The following is a 19,263-nucleotide window of genomic DNA, read 5'->3' on the forward strand; positions in this document are numbered from 1 at the left end:
CACACACACACACACACACACACACACACACACACACACACACACACACACACACACACACACACACACACACACACACACACACAATCTACCTGAAAGCATCTTTACTAAATTACTTTGTTTCTTTTTTATCAATGAGTGGAAACATTTCACCCTCAGGTTAAACCACATACAGCTCTGCTGGGTGATTGGCTATCGATTTTACTCCTGTGTTTTAGATTGGGCCAGGGCTGCTCTGGTAACCGCAGAACAGAGATAGAAGAGAGGATGACGGGAGGAGGAGAGGATGATGGTTCTGGCGTCATTTCATTTCCAGGACCATGTATGCCCTGTGACGTCATTACAAATACTGGACAGTGTGTACCATGGGGCGCTGAGGTTTGTTACCAACTCCAAAGCTCTCACACATCACTGTGCCCTCTGTATGCGAGTGGGCTGGCTAAATCCTTCGTATGTTTTTATTTATAAGGCCACATTGAGACATCTCCCTAATTGCATTGTCCAGCAGACAAATTAAAACTATCGCCTATGCTCACATGACTGTGTTTTGTTGATGGTGCCTAATCTAATACAGAGCAGGGGGGAAAACGTTTTACAGTTCTTTGCCCCTTCTGTATCGAGCAAGCTTAAAAAGGTCCTGAAATGACAGGAGCTCGTCCCTTTAAATGAGTTTAAAGCTTGGTTAAACACTATGGTGGAAAATGAAGTGGGGGGCTGTCAATGTTTTGACCTCTAGCTACACCACACGTTCACAAAACATCTTGCTGTTCAATGTGTAAATGTATGTATATAAATTGTCAATGTGTCTGCAACTTTGTGTGCTGCTATTTTGGCCAGGTCTCTCTTGTAAAAGATATTGTTAATCTCAATGAGACTAAACTGGTAAAATAAATGTAAATACATTCTATTTAAAGGTATTGTATGTTCTGATGCAAAACAAGACTGCTTTGTTGAGCAAGGGGTCTGCGATGTAACCACACTGTAATAGTGCCATTCTATTGTGAAACCCAACAATATCTCTGACAGTTCAGGGAGAGGTCTCTTTATTCTACTGGGATGGACACAGGTGTTATACACTGCAGGTTACTGAGGTAAACCTTTTACATGCTTTGTGAAACTGTCCTGATACTGTCAGGATTCCTGAAGTGGTAGAGAAGGGGTTTAAATCGTGCTTCAAAATACTGTCCATTAACAAATGCCTAACAATTCACTGAGAGTTTATGGTGAGTTATCTGTGTTCTATTCTAATCACTTTGAATTGGATAGAGAGAATAATAGGAGAAATGAACACAGTAGAGACAGGGGTTGTATGGACGGTTGCATTGGGTTGTGTTACCTTGGTTTAGTCTTCTTCGGCTGTTTTGCTGTCATTCTGAGGCCGAGGCCTCTTTCTCTCTCTGTGCTCACTGAGTGTTCAGTCCTTCAGAGGCTCTCTCATCTCCTCTCCTCTTCTATCCTCTCTCCTACGCGCTCCACTCCTCCCTTCCTCTCCTCGATGTCAATTACATACTAAAGTCAGAGAGAACCAGTCCTTTCATCTACTGCACAGTATAGACGACCAGAATAAGGCAGATAAATATTAAGAGTCATCCTTTGTACTCTATCACCACAGCGGCGACCATCCCCCCCTCTTCTCTCCCCTCCTACAGAGCATAGGCTGTATTTCAGAGATAATAATACATAATCGGAATTATAAAACGTGTTGTTTGTATCCTGGATGCTGATTGGATGAGCAGTGTTCGAAGCCGTGCTGTATTGTATCACAGACACACTATGCCTGCTAACAGTTCCATCTGAAAATGATCACTGCAGCTCCATCAGAATATCATGTTCTTATGGTTGTCTGAATCATCTCTTGTATTTATCTCTCGCACATTATTTACCTTGCTTCCAGCCTAGCATTCATTTTGGTACAGCGGGGGTTAATATAAGCCGTCTGCCTGTCTGACCCCGGAAGATTTGTTTCACTTTTGAAATGCAAACTCCCCTGTAGAGAGAGAGTGAACAATGCGCACTGCACAGACAAGACAACTTTTTCTATGCCAGGCAAAATCATGCATCATCATCATCATCATGGATATATCCTATTTAATGCCAATAGAAGAAAAGCTCAAACAAAATGGGCACATCATGTCATTTCAACGTGGACGTTTTGTTAAATTTTGGTGGAGACATTGATAAAATGAGATTTTAGCCTTTATTCACCCACTCAAAAAGACAGCCAGAAGTTTGGTGAATTTCCAATGTATCACTATGCTTTCAACCATCTAAAAGCACAACCAAATTTTTGTTTTACTTGAAATATGAATGTGTTAACAACTTGTGTGTTAAATGTGTTAACAACACAATTAATAATTTATTTGTTAGATTCATGTCTCCATTTCAACCAAATATCTAAGTTAAAGAATATGACTAAATCAAATCAAACTTTAAGTCCACTTTAAATAAAGTTTGATTTAATTTAGACCTATTCTTTAACAATATTGAATTGTGTTTGGTTTAGCTATTGCGTTGGGCCGAACAACAGCATTTATCAGTGACTATCTGTATTCCTCCTCTAGTGCCTTATTGCTTAAGTAAACACTCCTTTATTAAGCCTGGGAAACATCAACCATAACAGCATGAGATGGCATAAGGGAGAGAAACACTGGAAAAACACTAAAACATATGAGGTGACAACCAGGGGCATCTGATTATAACACAGGAAGATAAACAGAGGAGAAAGAGGAGTGAGGAGAAAGTCAAATAGTTTCTCTGTAGAATTACTGTTTGTACTGTAGAGCGTATTGTTATTCTACCTCGACTACCAATAACCCTCTTGATATGCAATGTCCAAATCAATTACAGTACAGAGCAACCCACTACAGACAGTGCAGACTGCCCAGTCAAAAGGCATTATATGTCCTCTATAAACCAGCAGACAGCATTGACAGGGTTACATAAGCTTTGAGCAAAGACCATAGAGATACAATATAATCTATTCAACACTGAGCTAAAACTGATAGGGCATATACTGCAGAGGAAGTGCAATTCTGTCAAAGACAGTCAGCCTACTTGTCTAGTCTTTCGAGCCGTAAAGAACCAATCTGGTAATAATAAACAACACTTGATAATACCAGGTAAATACATGACACTGACTGTAACAGGAGAGGACCGAGAGAGAGAGCTGGAAGAATAGGACCAGCAGTGTTCCAGGCATTGCTTCTGTACTGTGAGGTGTTCAGATGCTGGCAGCCAGGTTAGTTAACTCGTGTTGTGAGTGAACGGTGTGTACTAGGCTAGTATAAATCATCACACTGAGAAACAGGCAGGTCACGTCACATCAGAGAGAGAGAGAGAGAGAGAGAGAGAGAGAGAGAGAGAGAGAGAGAGAGAGAGAGCTCCTGACTTGTTATACCTTTCTGGTTGTTAAGAGTGAGATTAACAAGATTAAATTAGCAAAAAAATGTATGGGTAATCAAATTATACAACTGAAGATCAACATAGGAAGAAAAGATTGACAGAGTGAGTTAAAATACCAATCTTAATCGTGCTAGCTAGCCAAATAAAAATTTGTCAGCTAGTTTACCGTCTAGCTCCACCTGTTTACTGGTGGTAACCACAGCAACATGGCCACTGAAGCAGCGCTAGCAGCACCATCAGCAGCAGCGACGGAGAGATTTCCCCGCCTTTTTTGAATTTCAAGCAGAAATCAAATTGACTGCTCACACAACAGGACTCTTACAAACCCGTTATTTTACACAGACCACACTAATGCCTGGCATACAGCTGTAACAAGGCATTTCAGCTATATGACAAAGAAAGGAATCTGCAAGGGAAGGACAGTGAGAAGGACCAGGAAAACAGGTTTGTGATGGTAAACATGTACCAGAACGGCGCTGTCATGGCCAAGGGCAGTGAGGCTGCACCCAGCTCCTTTGTGAAGTACTTCCTCCCAGCTACACCACCACCAGCCCGGACACAAAGCTTCTACAGGACCAAATCAACCAGTGCAGGACTCAGCTGAAGAACTCTGTTCAGGAGCTGAGAGAGAGCCTTACCACAGTGCTGGAGGAGGTAAAGGCCACCATGAGGAGAGAGCTAGTGCAGGTAAAGGAGGAGATGGCAAAGGAGTTGCCTGTCATCAAGAGGGTACTGCAGCACAGAGAGCAAACTGTAGAGACTCCTAGAGAGAAGCTGCAGCCCCTCACCACCCCTAACACCCCCACTGACCCACCTTTACCCACAACCCCCCTAGTCAACAACCCCCATTCAACAAGGAGGTTCACATGGGACACCTACAACAGAGAGAAGCTCTCTGGCCCCCCCTGACACACCCCCACACACATGTCCTTGTACACAGGCCCTGTGTACTCCAGCCCCAGACCATAAACCCACTACTCTGGTAAAACCCACTGAGGTGGCCATCCTCAGTAACTCAAATGGGAAATTCATCCAAGAGGATAAACTCTTCCCCCACCACAAGGTGTCCAAAATATGGTGCCCAAAAATGCAGGATGCCTGACTTTGGCACACCAGGCCACATTTTATTCACACCGGCACCAACAACCTGCGAGAGGAGCAGGAGAGAGTAGGCTGTTAGCCTCCCTACACTGGCTTCCTGTTAAGGCAAGGGCTGATTTCAAGGTTTTACTGCTAACCTACAAAGCATTACATGGGTTTGCTCCTACCTATCTTTCCGATTTGGTCCTGCCGTACATACCTACGTACGCTACGGTCACAAGACGCAGGCCTCCTAATTGTCCCTAGAATTTCTAAGCAAACAGCTGGAGGCAGGGCTTTCTCCTATAGAGCTCCATTTTTATGGAATGGTCTGCCTACCCATGTGAGAGACGCAGACTCGGTCTCAACCTTTAAGTCTTTATTGAAGACTCATCTCTTCAGTAGGTCCTATGATTGAGTGTAGTCTGGCCCAGGACTGTGAAGGTGAACGGAAAGGCACTGGAGCAACGAACCACCCTTGCTGTCTCTGCCTAGACGGTTCCCCTCTCTCCACTGGGATTCTCTGCCTCTAACCCTATTACAGGGGCTGAGTCACTGGCTTACTGGTGCTCTTCCATGCCGTCCCTAGGAGGGGTGCGTCACTTGAGTGGGTTGAGTCACTGACGTGGTCATCCTGTCTGGGTTGGCACCCCCCCTTGGGTTGGGCCGTGGCGGAGATCTTTGTGGGCTATATTCGGCCTTGTCTCAGGATGGTAAGTTGGTGGTTGAAGTTATCCCTCTAGTGGTGTGGGGGCTGTGCTTTGGCAAAGTGGGTGGGGTTATATCCTGACTGTTTTGCCCTGTCCGGGGGTATCATCGGATGGGGCCACAATGTCTCCTGACCCCTCCTGTCTCAGCCTCCAGTATTTATGCTGCAGTAGTTTATGTGTCGGGGGGCTAGGATCAGTCTGTTATATCTGGAGTATTTCTCCTGTCTTATCCGGTGTCCTGTGTGAATTTAAGTATGCTCTCTCTAATTCTCTCTTTCTTTCTTTCTTTCTCTCTCTCGGAGGACCTGAGCCCTAGGACCATGCCTCAGGACTACCTGGCATGATGACTCCTTGTTGTCCCCAGTCCACCTGGCTGTGCTGCTGCTCCAGTTTCAACTGTTCTGCCTGCGGCTATGGAACCCTGACCTGTTCACTGTGATTACTATTATTTGACCATGCTGGTCATTTATGAACATTTGAACATCTTGGCCATGTCTGTTATAATCTCCACCCGGCACAGCCAGAAGAGGACTGGCACCCCTCATAGTCTGGTTCCTCTCTAGGTTTCTTCCTAGGTTTGGCCTTTCTAGGGAGTTTTTCCTAGCCACCGTGCTTCTACACCTGCATTGCTAGCTTCTGGGTTTTAGGCTGGGTTTCTGTACAGCACTTTGATATATCAGCTGATGTAAGAAGGGCTATATAAATACATTTGATTTCATTTTGACTTGCAGCCTGGTCAACAGAGTAGCAGAGAGGGCCTCTGAGTGGTTCCCCAACTCCCACATCACCATCTCCACTCTGCTGCCCCGCAAAGACTTTCATCCCCGTACCATTCAGAAAGTCAACGCTGACATCACCAGATGGTGTGGCCTACTCCCGAACATGCACATTGCTCACCACCCAACAATCACCCCAGAGCATCTGCACGACCACTCCCACCTGAGGAAGCTGACAGTAGGGATGTTTGCCAAGTCTCTAAAGGACGTAGCACTTGGTAGACAAACACCCCATGCTGTTCTGGACAGAGGAGCACCCAGAGACCTCTACCAGACCACTGCACCACCAAGGAGCCCCAGGCCCCCTATACGCCCCACCAGATCAAGCGCACCCCACAGGCCCCACGCACCCCCAGAGCATCACCACTTCCATCGGTTTAGCCAGACCGGACTGGGCCCAGCCTACTACCCCGCACCAGACCACCACCTCTACCAGACCAGAGAGGAAGCCCCCCAGCCCAGACCTGGCCCCCCGCCACTCCATATTGCCCAACAGCAGGACCAGCGCAGCTACGCGGAGGTCCTCAGAGGACAGGAGAACCCTGTAGGATTGAGTGAGATTAAACAGCTCCTCCAATACATCTGCACTAAACTGCACTAAACTCGCACACACACACACGGACGCACACACACACACACCTATTGGACTGAAAGTTTACTTGTTCAATGAATAGGAATATAACAGAACAAATGTTTGTTCTTAACCTGTTTATGTCACTCTTAACAATTTAATAGTTAGTAGTAACTGTATTTCTTTCTTTTTGCAACATGAAATCACTATCAGTTAGCATGTGGAACATTCAGGGCCTAAACTCATCAACCTTTGGACTGAAGAGTTTAGCAATGGAGTTCAACAAAAATCTTAAAGATGTTGACGTCGTCACTCTGCAGGAGACATGGTGTAAGGCAGATATTGTCACTCACTGTCCCACAGGCTACAGAGAGGTAATTGTGCCGTCACAAGAGGTCATTTTCTAATGTAGAGTGGTCAGGGCGTGACAGGGGGTGTTTTGGGTGGTTTTTCTATGTTGTCTATTTCTATGTTTAAGTTCTAGTTTGTCTATTTCTATGTTGGGGTTGTTTGGGTTGATCTCCAAATGGAGGCAGCTGATCCTCGTTGCCTCTAATTGGAGGTCATATTTATGTTGATGTTTGTCCCACCTGTTTTTTGTGGGTGATTATCTTTTGAGTACTGTGTTTTCCTCTCTGCGTCACGGTTTGTTGTTTTTGTGTTTCAAGTATTTAGTGTATTGCATTTAGTTTCACGGAATAGATAAATATGTGGAACTACGAACACGCTGCATTTTGGTCCGATTCTTTGAACAGCCGTGACAACCTGATCTAACAACCACACAAGGGGACAGCTTTATTACAGGCCATACTGTTTCTAACTATCTTCATCTCCCCCATAGAAACAACAGTGACCGCACCGTCAACAAAAACGGAAGTGATCTGTTACTGTCACGACTTCCGCCAAAGTCGGTCCCTCTCCTTGTTCGGGCGGCGTTCGGCGGTCGACGTCACCGGCCTTCTAGCCATCGCCGATCCACTTTTCATTTTCCATTTGTTTTGTCTTTGTTTTACACACCTGGTTTCAATTCCCCAATTACTTGTTCATTATTTAACCCTCTGTTCCCCCATGGTTTTTTGTGAGTGATTGTTTGTATGTATACGGTCCGTTATTGTGGGCTAGTTTATTGTGTTGTATTTATTGATTCCTTGAGTAAATTACGTTCCTTACTCATTTCTGCTGTCCTGCGCCTGACTCCTACACACAGGCCGATTACAGTTACAGCTCTGTCGAAGCCTGGGTCTGTACATTGTCAATGGTAGGTTACGGGGGGACTCCTTACGAGATTCACCTAATGCTCACATCTTGGCCACAGCACAGTAGACTATATGATTACAGACATTGACCCTTTCTCTCTCAGCTCATTCACCATCAAGCCGCTAACACCTCTGTCTGATCATAGCCATATTACATTGTTCCTCAAAAGAACAGACAAGGAAACAATCACACATTCACAGCCCAAGCTGTACAACATCATAAATTCATACAGATGGGCCCAAAACAGCACAGAAGAATACCAGAAAGCATCCGGTAACCAAAATACCCAAACACTCTTAGATAACTTTCTGGATACAACATTCACTCACAGTAAAGAAGGCATCAATCTAGCAAAAGAAGCACAACTGAAATTGATTTTTAAAAAAACCCAAGAAGACCACAGATGACAACTGGTTTGATGCAGATTGTAAAATTATAAGGAAAAAACGTAGAACACTATCAAATCAAAAGCACAGGGAACCAAATAATGGTGAATTACGCCTCCATTACTGTGTGACTTTAAAACTATAAACATTCACTCAGATCCAAAAAAGCACAGTACAACAGCAAGCAGCTGACACTAACACAAACAACTTATGGCAAAATTGGAAAAAACTTAAAAAAATCTAAAACAAGAGGAATTTGCAATACAAAATGGTGACATATGGACAACCCACGTTAAAACACTCTACAACACCGTTCAAAGTGATACAAACGCAGAACAATGCCAAATTCATGAGAAGTTGAATGGATTAGAAAAAGCTATAAATGACAATGAAAATCCATTGGACTCCCCAATTACTGACCAGGAGCTCTATAAGAAACTTCAGGCCCTCAAATTTAAAAAAGTATGAGGATCTGATGGCATCCTAAATGAGATGCTCAAACTCACTAGTGCAAAATGTCAATTGGCTATATCAAAACTTTAATTTGATCCTGAGTGTAGGTTATTTCCCTGACATCTGGAATCAAGGACTGATAAACCCAATCTTTAAGAACGGAGACATATTTGACCCTAACAATTACAGAGGCATTTGTGTGAACAGTAACCTGGGGAAGGTTTTCTGTAGTATTATAAATGAAAGAGTTCTAAACTTCCTTAATAAGCACAATGTCTTGAGTAAAAGCCAAATTGGATTTCTACCAAAACATCGCATGACCGATCACATTTACACCCTACACACCCTGATAGATAAACGTGTCCACCAAAATAATACCAAAATGTACGCTTGCTTTATCAACTTCCAAAAAGCATTTGATTCAATTTGGTATACAGGACTGTTCTACAAAGTTATTGAAAGTGGTGTAGGGCAGGTATTCCCAAACTGGGGTACGCGCAATTTTCAAACAGTCCATTTCTATTTCTAACGGGGTTATACATTTGGGTGAAGTTTTTTTCTCGCCTGAGTAGCCTTGTTTCACTGACAAAAATAAAATTAAACCATCTAGTGTTCATTGAAATAACAACACAATGTCAAATACATATAGCCTAGTCAAATAATGAACATCCAATCACATTAACCGTTACTCTCTCACGGGAATTCCACTAACGGTCCGTATGTAACCAAACGTAGCTGCTGCTCATTCCATTTGCTCGAAAATGAATAAATGGTTAGAGACACATACCAGCTCTACTGGTAGTACTGCTACTACCAGCAGTACTACACCTGCAACTGTTGACAACACAAGTTGTTCTGCTTCCACGAGCACATCCAATGCTAGCATCAGTAATTCTACAGTTGTTGTTAGCCCAGTAAGAATGGACACTGACAGTTGTGAATCTGATGCTGCCGAAGAGCTACTGCCCCCTTACCCGGGAAAGCACCGAACAGACAGGGACGTTGGACCATCAAAGAGGCGCAAATATGATGAGAACAACATTGATTTGAGGTTCACTTATATTGGGGGTAGTGCCTTTCCTCAGCCACATGCCAATTTGAAAAATAAGCCACAGGTGTTTTTTGAGCAAGAATTAAGACGACTTTGGAGTAGTAAGACGTATAAAAGCAACAGATACCATTAATAAGAAGGGGCTAGAAGCTTCTTATATGGTGAGCTACGGAGTGGCTAGATCAGGCAAGCCCCATACTATTGTGGAGGACTTAATTTTTCCTGCTGCCTGAATGATCTGAATCTAGGATTACAGGGACTATCCGCAACAATATTCAATGTGCTGGACAAAATTGAGGCTATGATTAAGAAGTTGGAAATCTTCTCTGTCTGCATTAACAAGGACAACACACAGTTCTTTCCGTCATTGTATGATTGTTTTGTGTGCAAATGAACTCAAGCTTACGGACAATGTTAAATGTGATATAGCGAAGCACCTGAGTGAGTTCGATGTGCGCAATTACGCAGGTACTTTCCCAAACGGATGACACAAACAACTGGATTCATTATCCCTTTCATGCCCTGCCTCCGGTCCACTTACCGATATCTGAACAAGAGAGCCTCATCGAAATTGCAACAAGCGGTTCTGTGAATATGTAAATTAATCAGAAGCTACTGCCAGATTTCTGGATTGGGCTGCGCTCAGAGTATCCTGCCTTGGCAAATCGCGCCGTTAAGACACTGATGCCCTTTGCAACCACGTACCTATGTGAGAGTGGATTCTCAGACCTCACTGACATGAAAACTAAATACAGACTGTGGGTAGGAAAATTATTTAATACTGAGACTCTCTCCAATACAACCCATCATTGCAGAGTTATGTGTATCCTTTCAAGCACACCCTTCTTATTAACCTGTGGTGAGTTATACACAATTTTTGATGACCAAATAACGTTTTATATTTATGATGGTTAAAGAGCAAAATTATTGATTATTATAATATTATTATTTGTACCCTGGTCCTATAAGTGCTCTTTGTCACTTCCCACGAGCTAGGGTTGTGACAAACTCACACTCAATCTTATGTGTAATAAATGTATCATATAGTGTGTGTGGCACACTAGTGTGTGTGGCTTACAGTGATGGCAAAAAAACAATATTTGAGAGGGTACGCAGCTGGAGGTTGAATGTTTGAAGGGGAACGGGACTATAAAAAGTTTGGGAACCACTGGTGTAGGAAGTAAAACATGACATAATTAAATCAATTTGTGCAGCATCAAAATTGGCAAGAAAAGAACAGAATTCTTTAACCATGTGCGGGGCCTTCGCCAGGGTTGCAACCTGTGCCCTGCACTCTTCAATATTTACATCAACGAATTGGCCACTATTCTAGAAAAATCCTCAGCCCCTGGTGTTAGTCTCCACAATTCATAGGTTAAATGCCTGCTCTTCGCAGAGGACCTATGCCTGCTGTCACCCACAGCACGTGGCCTACAGCAGAGCCTGGACCTGCTAGAGTAGTACTGCCAGACCTGGGCCCTGGCAGTAAACCCCAGAAAGACTAAATAAGGATTTTCCAGAGAAGATCCAGATTTCAGGTAATTAGATCAAAGTTCTCAATTGGTACACAATATATAGAGTACTGCACACACTACAATTACTTAGGTTTAAAACTAAGTTCAACTGGATACCTTAATGCTTAATGATACAGTGAATGAACTGAGAGAAAGCACAGAAGGCATTCTACGTGTCACGTCCTGACCATAGTAAGTTGTTATTTTCAATGGTAGAGTAGGTCAGGGCGTGACCTGCAATGCCAAGAACTGAGTCCCCTCATCTAGCTGGTCCTGGAGCTAAGTTCACAAACCTGATCTACTAATACACTGAAGCCTCAGGACCAGAACCACCAATCAATCAGAATAAACCAAATTACAACACAGTCTAAACAAAACTACATTGCTTATTGGGAAACGCAAACACAAGCACAAAGCAAAATACAGTGCTATCTGGCCCTAAATCGACATTACACCGTGGCTAACTTCTTGACCATGGTTACTGATCAAAACCTTAGAAAAACCTTGATAAAGTACAGGCTCAGTGAGCACAACCTTGCCATTGAGAAGGGTAGACACAGGAAAACATGGCTCCCTGTAGAGGAAAGGCTGTGCAACCACAACACCACAGCAGAACCTGAGACAGAGCTGCATTTCCTGACAAAATGTCAAAAATATAAAACAATTAGAGAGGTTTCAAAGACCTCACTGATGAGAATAGGCTACACGTCCTGTTGGGGGAGGACACAGAGAGCTGTGGGTTGGCAGGGCACTACATTGCTGCCAGCCATAAGACGAGGGACAGTGTCTGACAGACCAACCAACCTGCAAATGTCCTCTATATTGTTATTGTTCAATGGTTATTTTGAACCTTGGTTATTGTTATTACTGTTGTCCTGTTGACAATTTTGGTTATTATTTTAATATTGTAAATATCCAAAGTAAGCTTTGGCAATATGTACATCGTTACGTCATGCCAATAAAGCAAATTGAATTGAGAGAGAGAAGAAGCAAGAGAAGTAGCTTGAGTGAAAGAAAGAGAGAAGAAGAGAGAGAGAGAGAGATGGATGGGGATTCAGAGCCTTGTGAGCACTGTAATAACGCAGATCTATTATTGACTGGCCCTCAGCCATCATCTCCTCCCATCTTCCGTTTTTTTTCTTCCTTCTTCCTCTTTCCTGTCATCATAGGTTATACCATGGGACAGAATACCATTAACTGTCATATTTTCTGTCCCTGTCCCTTTAGATGTCCTCACTGCCTTGGGCTATCATCACTGGTGGAGAGATACATTTACCACATGACAGATTTGTCATTAGGAAGTGATACCTTCATGGCAGTTCAATCACCTGTTCTTGACGTAATCAATGATCCTTGCTATATTGGATTAGAAGTTGTCGTAAACGTTGCTTTTTTATTGTTTCTAGAATACCATTAATAAGCTGTCCTCCGCAGAGCTAGACAGATATCGTATGATCAGAGAGTAAAGACATGGTGTATAATCTCAATGAATGTGAGGGTTTGTCATGTGAGGAGCAATTTGATTTAATGTGCATGTGAATTCATGCTAAAGATAAAAAAGATGACTTCACACAGATATAAAGTGGGCTCAAATTGAATCTTTCGTCAGACAGGGAACACACACACGCTGGGCCACACACACACTGCGACACACACACACAGGTCTCCACACGCCTCCGTGGTGTTTTAAACTCCGTGGTGTTTCAGTGTCAGAACGAGGAGAGTATTAATTGATTATTGTGTCTATCTGCTCCTCTGCATGACGGGATCCATTTAAAACGACAGGCCTTTAGACAGGGACAGTGGGGGAGAGGATAAGAGCTCTATTTGCAGTTGCAGCAGCAGCCGTTGCACTGCGTGCCATTGCCGTCACAGTCTTGAGGCTTTTCCAAGATGCCACCACACACGCAGAGAAACACACACACGAAACTGCTGCTACTCTGCCAGGGCACCAGGCCAGGACCAGCTGCATACACACTCAGTGAAATCCTGGCCAGACACACACACGCCGAGCGGTCTTCACTAAAACCCTGGCCGGCTGGAAATCTCTTGAAGCCCCAAACCATTCTGTGACATTTGAGAAGTCCAACTATGACAGGTACCTGTGTGGGAGCGATAAGGGGCCACTCTGGCTTTGGGGCCCCTTGGGGTGGTGTGTGTCTGTGTGTGAGAGAGAGAGCTGCAATGTGGCAGGCATCCTCCTTCTCATGGGACCATCTGTCTCCTACAAACCAACAGGTTGGACGTGTCAAATAATTTATTTCCAGTATTGTTTAGCATAGGCTCTCAGTCTGGCACCGACTACCAGTCCAGCTCCTAAAAGCAAGCGAGCAAGCGTTTGAAGAGGCATAGACACATGTCTGCTAAGGTGTTTGACCTAACAGGAACCCTCAGATATGACAGTTAAAAGACAACATAAATAGTATCAAAAACAAGACATGTAATAGTCAATTGAAGACATCCAGGTGAGTGTACCTGCTTCCTGTGACTCTCTGGGGAGCCCGTCCCTTCCTCCTCTCATTCACCCAGCACTACACAGCAAATTATTGAATCTGCAAAAAAGGAGCTTGGGAACAGCCACAATGATGGACACTGCCTGAGCATTCAGGTATGCTTCAGAAAAAGAAAGAGAGAAAGGAGGAGAAAATGGAGAGGGTGATGGAGATCCCAGGAGATGTGTTTTTCAGTCCAAAAAAACCCACAATGGCTGAGCCATCTCCAGGAGTTATCAGACACAAACGGGTGCTAAGCGAAGAGAGGTTTCATCTGCATGGAACCTGTTTCTCTCAACACAATGGGGATTTTGTTATTCACCCATCATTCAATTTCATACGCTCATTCATACTGTAAGCATCCAACAGTAACAACAATCACCTCCACTGTAAGACTCCCTTGTGGAGTGCCAGTAGCCTACACACACAACCACACACACTCACACACGATAACCCAGTGTTTCTCAATCCAGTCCTCTGGGACCTAACAGCCATTTGACATAGTTTCTGTGATTTCATCTAGTCCAACATTAGCAACCCTAGTGGCCTGGAAGGACTTCTCTGTTAGCACTAGGTAGACTCAGAAGGACTTCTCTGTTAGCACTAGGTAGACTCAGAAGGACTTCTCTGTTAGCACTAGGTAGACTCAGAAGGACTTCTCTGTTAGCACTAGGTAGACTCAGAAGGACTTCTCTGTTAGCACTAGGTAGACTCAGAAGGACTTCTCTGTTAGCACTAGGTAGACTCAGAAGGACTGCTCTGTTAGCACTAGGTAGACTCAGAAGGACTTCTCTGTTAGCACTAGGTAGACTCAGAAGGACTTCTCTGTTAGCACTAGGTAGACTCAGAAGGACTGCTCTGTTAGCACTAGTTAGACTCAGAAGGACTTCTCTGTTAGCACTAGGTAGACTCAGAAGGACTGCTCTGTTAGCACTAGTTAGACTCAGAAGGACTTCTCTGTTAGCACTAGGTAGACTCAGAAGGACTTCTCTGTTAGCACTAGGTAGACTCAGAAGGACTTCTCTGTTAGCACTAGGTAGACTCAGAAGGACTTCTCTGTTAGCACTAGGTAGACTCAGAAGGACTGCTCTGTTAGCACTAGGTAGACTCAGAAGGACTTCTCTGTTAGCACTAGGTAGACTCAGAAGGACTGCTCTGTTAGCACTAGGTAGACTCAGAAGGACTTCTCTGTTAGCACTAGGTAGACTCAGAAGGACTGCTCTGTTAGCACTAGGTAGACTCAGAAGGACTTCTCTGTTAGCACTAGGTAGACTCAGAAGGACTTCTCTGTTAGCACTAGGTAGACTCAGAAGGACTTCTCTGTTAGCACTAGGTAGACTCAGAAGGACTGCTCTGTTAGCACTAGGTAGACTCAGAAGGACTTCTCTGTTAGCACTAGGTAGACTCAGAAGGACTGCTCTGTTAGCACTAGGTAGACTCAGAAGAAAACTGTTCTACCTTTGACCAAATCCTTTGTTGATTGTTTCTGTGCTAGAAATTGTTCTGCTATTTACGCATTTCCACTCAGTTATAGAGAGGGGAGGGAGGAGAGATAAAGAGAGAGAGAGAAAGGCAGAGATCAATGAACAGACTGAAGATAGAGGGGTGAAAGGTTAAAAGGTCAAGGCTTATGAACGTTAAAAAAAGGTCAAGGCTTATGAACGAAAATAAATCAAAAGAATGCAGCCAATGTTCTTGTTGGACATCTCTATGATGAATGAGTTGGTGAGGTGGACTATCTGTCTCTCTGGGGTGGGATGGTGTGTAGACTGGATCAATAGATTCATCAGGCTTCTTCAATTAGGGCTCTGTAGCAGAACCAGCCAGTCAGTCTGGTCATATGATAACAGCAGACCATTAACGCTGCACTTCATTAAATGATAAGGAAAAATGTAACTACAGGTCAACAGAAAATACCCGGGGTTCTTGTTTAACAAGCACATTGTAATAGTGTGTGTGTGTGTGTGTGTTTGGGAATGGGAATGGGGGGGTTATTGTAGTGGTCTGGGTGTAGCTGGTGTAGAGGAGTCAGGCGCAGGACAGCAGAGATGAGTAACACAAGTAACTTTACTCAAATATTCCAATAACATGTTGTAATACCGAGCCCACAAATACGGACCGAACATACATAAAACAATCACGCACAGAGGGTTAAATAATGAACAAGTAATTGGGGAATTGAAACCAGGTGTGTAAAACAAAGACAAAACAAATGGAAAATGAAAAGTGGATCGGCGATGGCTAGAAGGCCGGTGACGTCGACCATCGAACGCCGCCCGAACAAGGAGAGGGACCGACTTTGGCGGAAGTCGTAACAGTTATATATGTGTGTGTGTGTGTGTGTGTGTGTGTGTGTGTGTGTGTGTGTGTGTGTGTGTGTGTGTGTGTGTGTGTGTGTGTGTGTGTGTGTGTGTGTGTGTGTGTGTGTGTGTAATGTCATCACATTCACTCTCATAAATACTTATAAGATGCTTCCTGCGTGAAAGGGTGTGACTAAAGGTGTGACTAAAATCACGTGTCGCAAAAGTGTCGCAAAATAAAAACATTACCTAGAAAATGCATGAATCATGTGATATTAGCAACATCGTAATACTTTATTTATTTTCATTTATACACTCTTTAGAAAATAAAACACATTGAATGAATAAATACAAATTTAAAAAGCAACTAGTTTTGGCAAACTGATCACCTTTGTTCCCACAACTAGAGACACATCATGTTTTTTTTTTTTACATTGGTCTCTCTGAATATAGGGGTTCTCGTGTAGGGTTGCAAAATTGGGTAACTTCCCCAAACGTTCCAGGCTTTCCTAAAATCCCAGTTGTAAGATTCCCAGTTAGAGGATTCCCTCTTTGCTTTTCGGTTCATTATTCAGCCAATGCACCAACTGGGAATTTCAGGAAAACCTGGGAATTTTGGGAAAGCTATGGGAATTTTGGGAAAGCTATGGGAATTTTGCAACCCCAGTCTCTGGTAGCAGTGGGGACGGTCCCCTGAAACAGACTGGGTCACAAACTGCAATGGAAACACTAACAACTGACTGGCATGCAGGTTCTCAAGTGGTCCTCATTTATAGCAGACATAACTCATTACAAATATAAAGCTATATGTCACCAGAAATTACATATAAGTAATATGTCAAATTGGGTGACATACAGTACTGTATAACTCCAATGTCATTTATAGACATATCTCATTACAAATATGGAGTAATATGCCTCCAGAAGTAACATAAATGTAATATGTCACCAGACGTGACATAAAAGTAATATGTCAAACTGGGTGGCATATAACTACAATGGTTAAAAGTCACTATTTTGACATATTCTAATGAGACCATGTTGTTCATAAACACAAAGATAATGGATTGGCACAGAGTTAATACGACAAACATCGATAAACATCTGGAAAACAATCTATTTACACAAACAATAAATAATAAACAAGATAGGTCCTTTCTGTACAGTATGACCATAGGATAGACGCACCCAACATAAATTCAGTGCCATTCTCTTTGTAAACATATTCTCTGCCATTCCAGCCTCACCAGAGAAAACACCAGCATACAGTAACAACATCGGATGTTCACCAACAGTAGATCATTGCATAATTTACAAGATCATTGCACGTATTACAAAACAAATACACAAGATCACCCAATAGTTGACATATTATTTTTGCTGCAGTTGTATGTGATGTCATTGTCTTGTTGTTAAACTTCAGCTTCTACTTTGTATTTTTTGTTGTTGTAATTGTTGTTGTCATTGACATAGTAAAATAAGGCAGGAAGTTGCAGAGACCTTTGAGTATACCACCAGTGGTCAAGTGACCAGAAAAACATCCAATGAGAAGAGAATGATCCTGCCCATTTCCTTGTCCTCTTCCTTGGGTTTGGCAGATAGTATGTGGCACAGAACAAATAGTAACTTACAGAGGGATACAAATGCAAGGGAAAGGACAATAGTACAGTATATAACAGGTTGAAGGTAGGAGCATGTCCCATCATCTCTCTCTGTCTCCCTCTCTTTCGCTGTCATTGTTTTCTTTTGCCCAGGTCAGTTATGGCAGCAGATACATTGAATCACCCAGACCTGGGAGAGGAGAAGAGAAGGAAGCGGAGCAGAGCAGAGCGGAAACCAGGCTAGACCAAGGCTGTAGACCCAAGGGGAGACCCAAGACGGAGTGGTGTGGACCAGGCCGGAACTGGGCCAAGACAGCAGACTGAGGCCCAGGCCTCTATCCCTACACTCCTTCTGGGGTTGAGCAGGTCTGAAAATACAGTGCTAGATGTAGAAGTGTAGAGAGAGAAGCAGAGCAGTGTGGACCCAGACTCAGGCCCAGGCTGTAAACTCAGGCTAGGACCAGGCTGGGAGGTCCAGATGATGTGGACCCAGGCTGAGATCCAGGCTAGGCCCAGGACTCCACCATCTCCCCTGAGCCTGAGCTGATCTGGGATCAGTGTTATCTCACTTCTATCTCACTCAGGCAGTCCAAGGCGTCCAGGTACTCCAAGGCCAGGTCATAGCAGAACCGGTACTGCTCCTGAAAACAACACAGATGTCAACATTTCTCTACTTTGCTATAGATGAAAGCTTGAATTCAATCAATCAGTGATCTGTATTTGAGTGCGTAAATACTGTAAACCACTGCAAGTTTGACTGAATTGAGTCTTAAGACATGCATGCTCCTGTCCACCATATTAGGTCCCCCTACCAAAAGAGTTTCTAAAAAAGGTCTTCCTGGTTAAATCAAGGCTATTACTTACCATGGTCTCCACCATGTTGGGTTTGGAGTTGCGTAGCGTTTTGGCAGCGTAGAAGACATCCACCACGCTGTGATGACGGATCATCTCTAGCAGCATGGTACAAGCGCAGAACGTACCGCTCCTACCGCCACCGTTTCTGTTACACACACAGGGAGAAACAGACACGTGGGTCAGTGCTTATGAATCATTATGTATACATTTTGTGACCACTGAGAGAGTAGCCTGTGTTGCAAAATGTGTCAGAATAAGTCAGATTGCGAAACCAGGGTATATGGTGCAGAACCCAGTACAGACAGACACACGGACACATGCCCCAAACACAGACATTGACACAAACAAAGAGACAGTCAGACACAGACATCAATATGAGTCACGTCTCTAGCATGCAGGGAAGATACGGAGGCTGAAGCCGTAAAGTGAAATGTCACAGCTCAGTCTGAGACTCAGATCAAGGAGGCTATCAGAAAAACAGCAACGCGGAGAACTTTGAAGACTAGCATCTGAGGAATGTTTCTCATTAAATCCAGAAACAAGGAAGTAAATCTAATACAGGGGTGCGTCTCAAATTGCACCCTATTCCCTATGGTAGTCCACTACTTTTGACCAGGGCCCATAAGGCTGGCCAAAAATAGTGAACTATATAGGGCGTAGGGTGCCATTTGGGACGCAAAGTTAGCATGTCAACCCCAGAGACCAATCCAGGCTGGATAGAGATATGTAGTGTTGCTGAAGTGTAGAAGAGGCTGGGGAACTAGAGCCTAGAGCGGATCCCTTTTATAGTAATTATGAAAAGTGTTCTGGTAAAT

At 43.6% G+C, this 19,263-nt stretch overlaps 1 protein-coding gene across 10 annotated transcripts in view; it reads right to left on the reverse strand.

Moving 5' to 3' along the window:
* Positions 1-16,265: 16,265 nt before the first annotated feature.
* LOC106570261 (receptor-type tyrosine-protein phosphatase U) overlaps positions 16,266-19,263 on the reverse strand; it is a 324,730-nt gene continuing 321,732 nt past the window's right edge. For all 10 annotated transcript variants that reach the window (XM_014142386.2, XM_014142381.2, XM_014142385.2 and 7 more), the window contains 2 exons: positions 18,458-18,593; positions 16,266-18,234 (listed from right to left, as the gene is read on the reverse strand). In XM_014142386.2, the coding sequence (XP_013997861.1) occupies positions 18,154-18,234; positions 18,458-18,593 (217 nt within the window). In that variant the 3' untranslated portion in view covers positions 16,266-18,153. The remainder of the gene's footprint in view (positions 18,235-18,457; positions 18,594-19,263) is intronic.

This window comes from Salmo salar, chromosome ssa14 (assembly GCF_905237065.1).
Source record: "Salmo salar chromosome ssa14, Ssal_v3.1, whole genome shotgun sequence".
NCBI classification, from domain to species: Eukaryota; Metazoa; Chordata; class Actinopteri; order Salmoniformes; family Salmonidae; genus Salmo; species Salmo salar.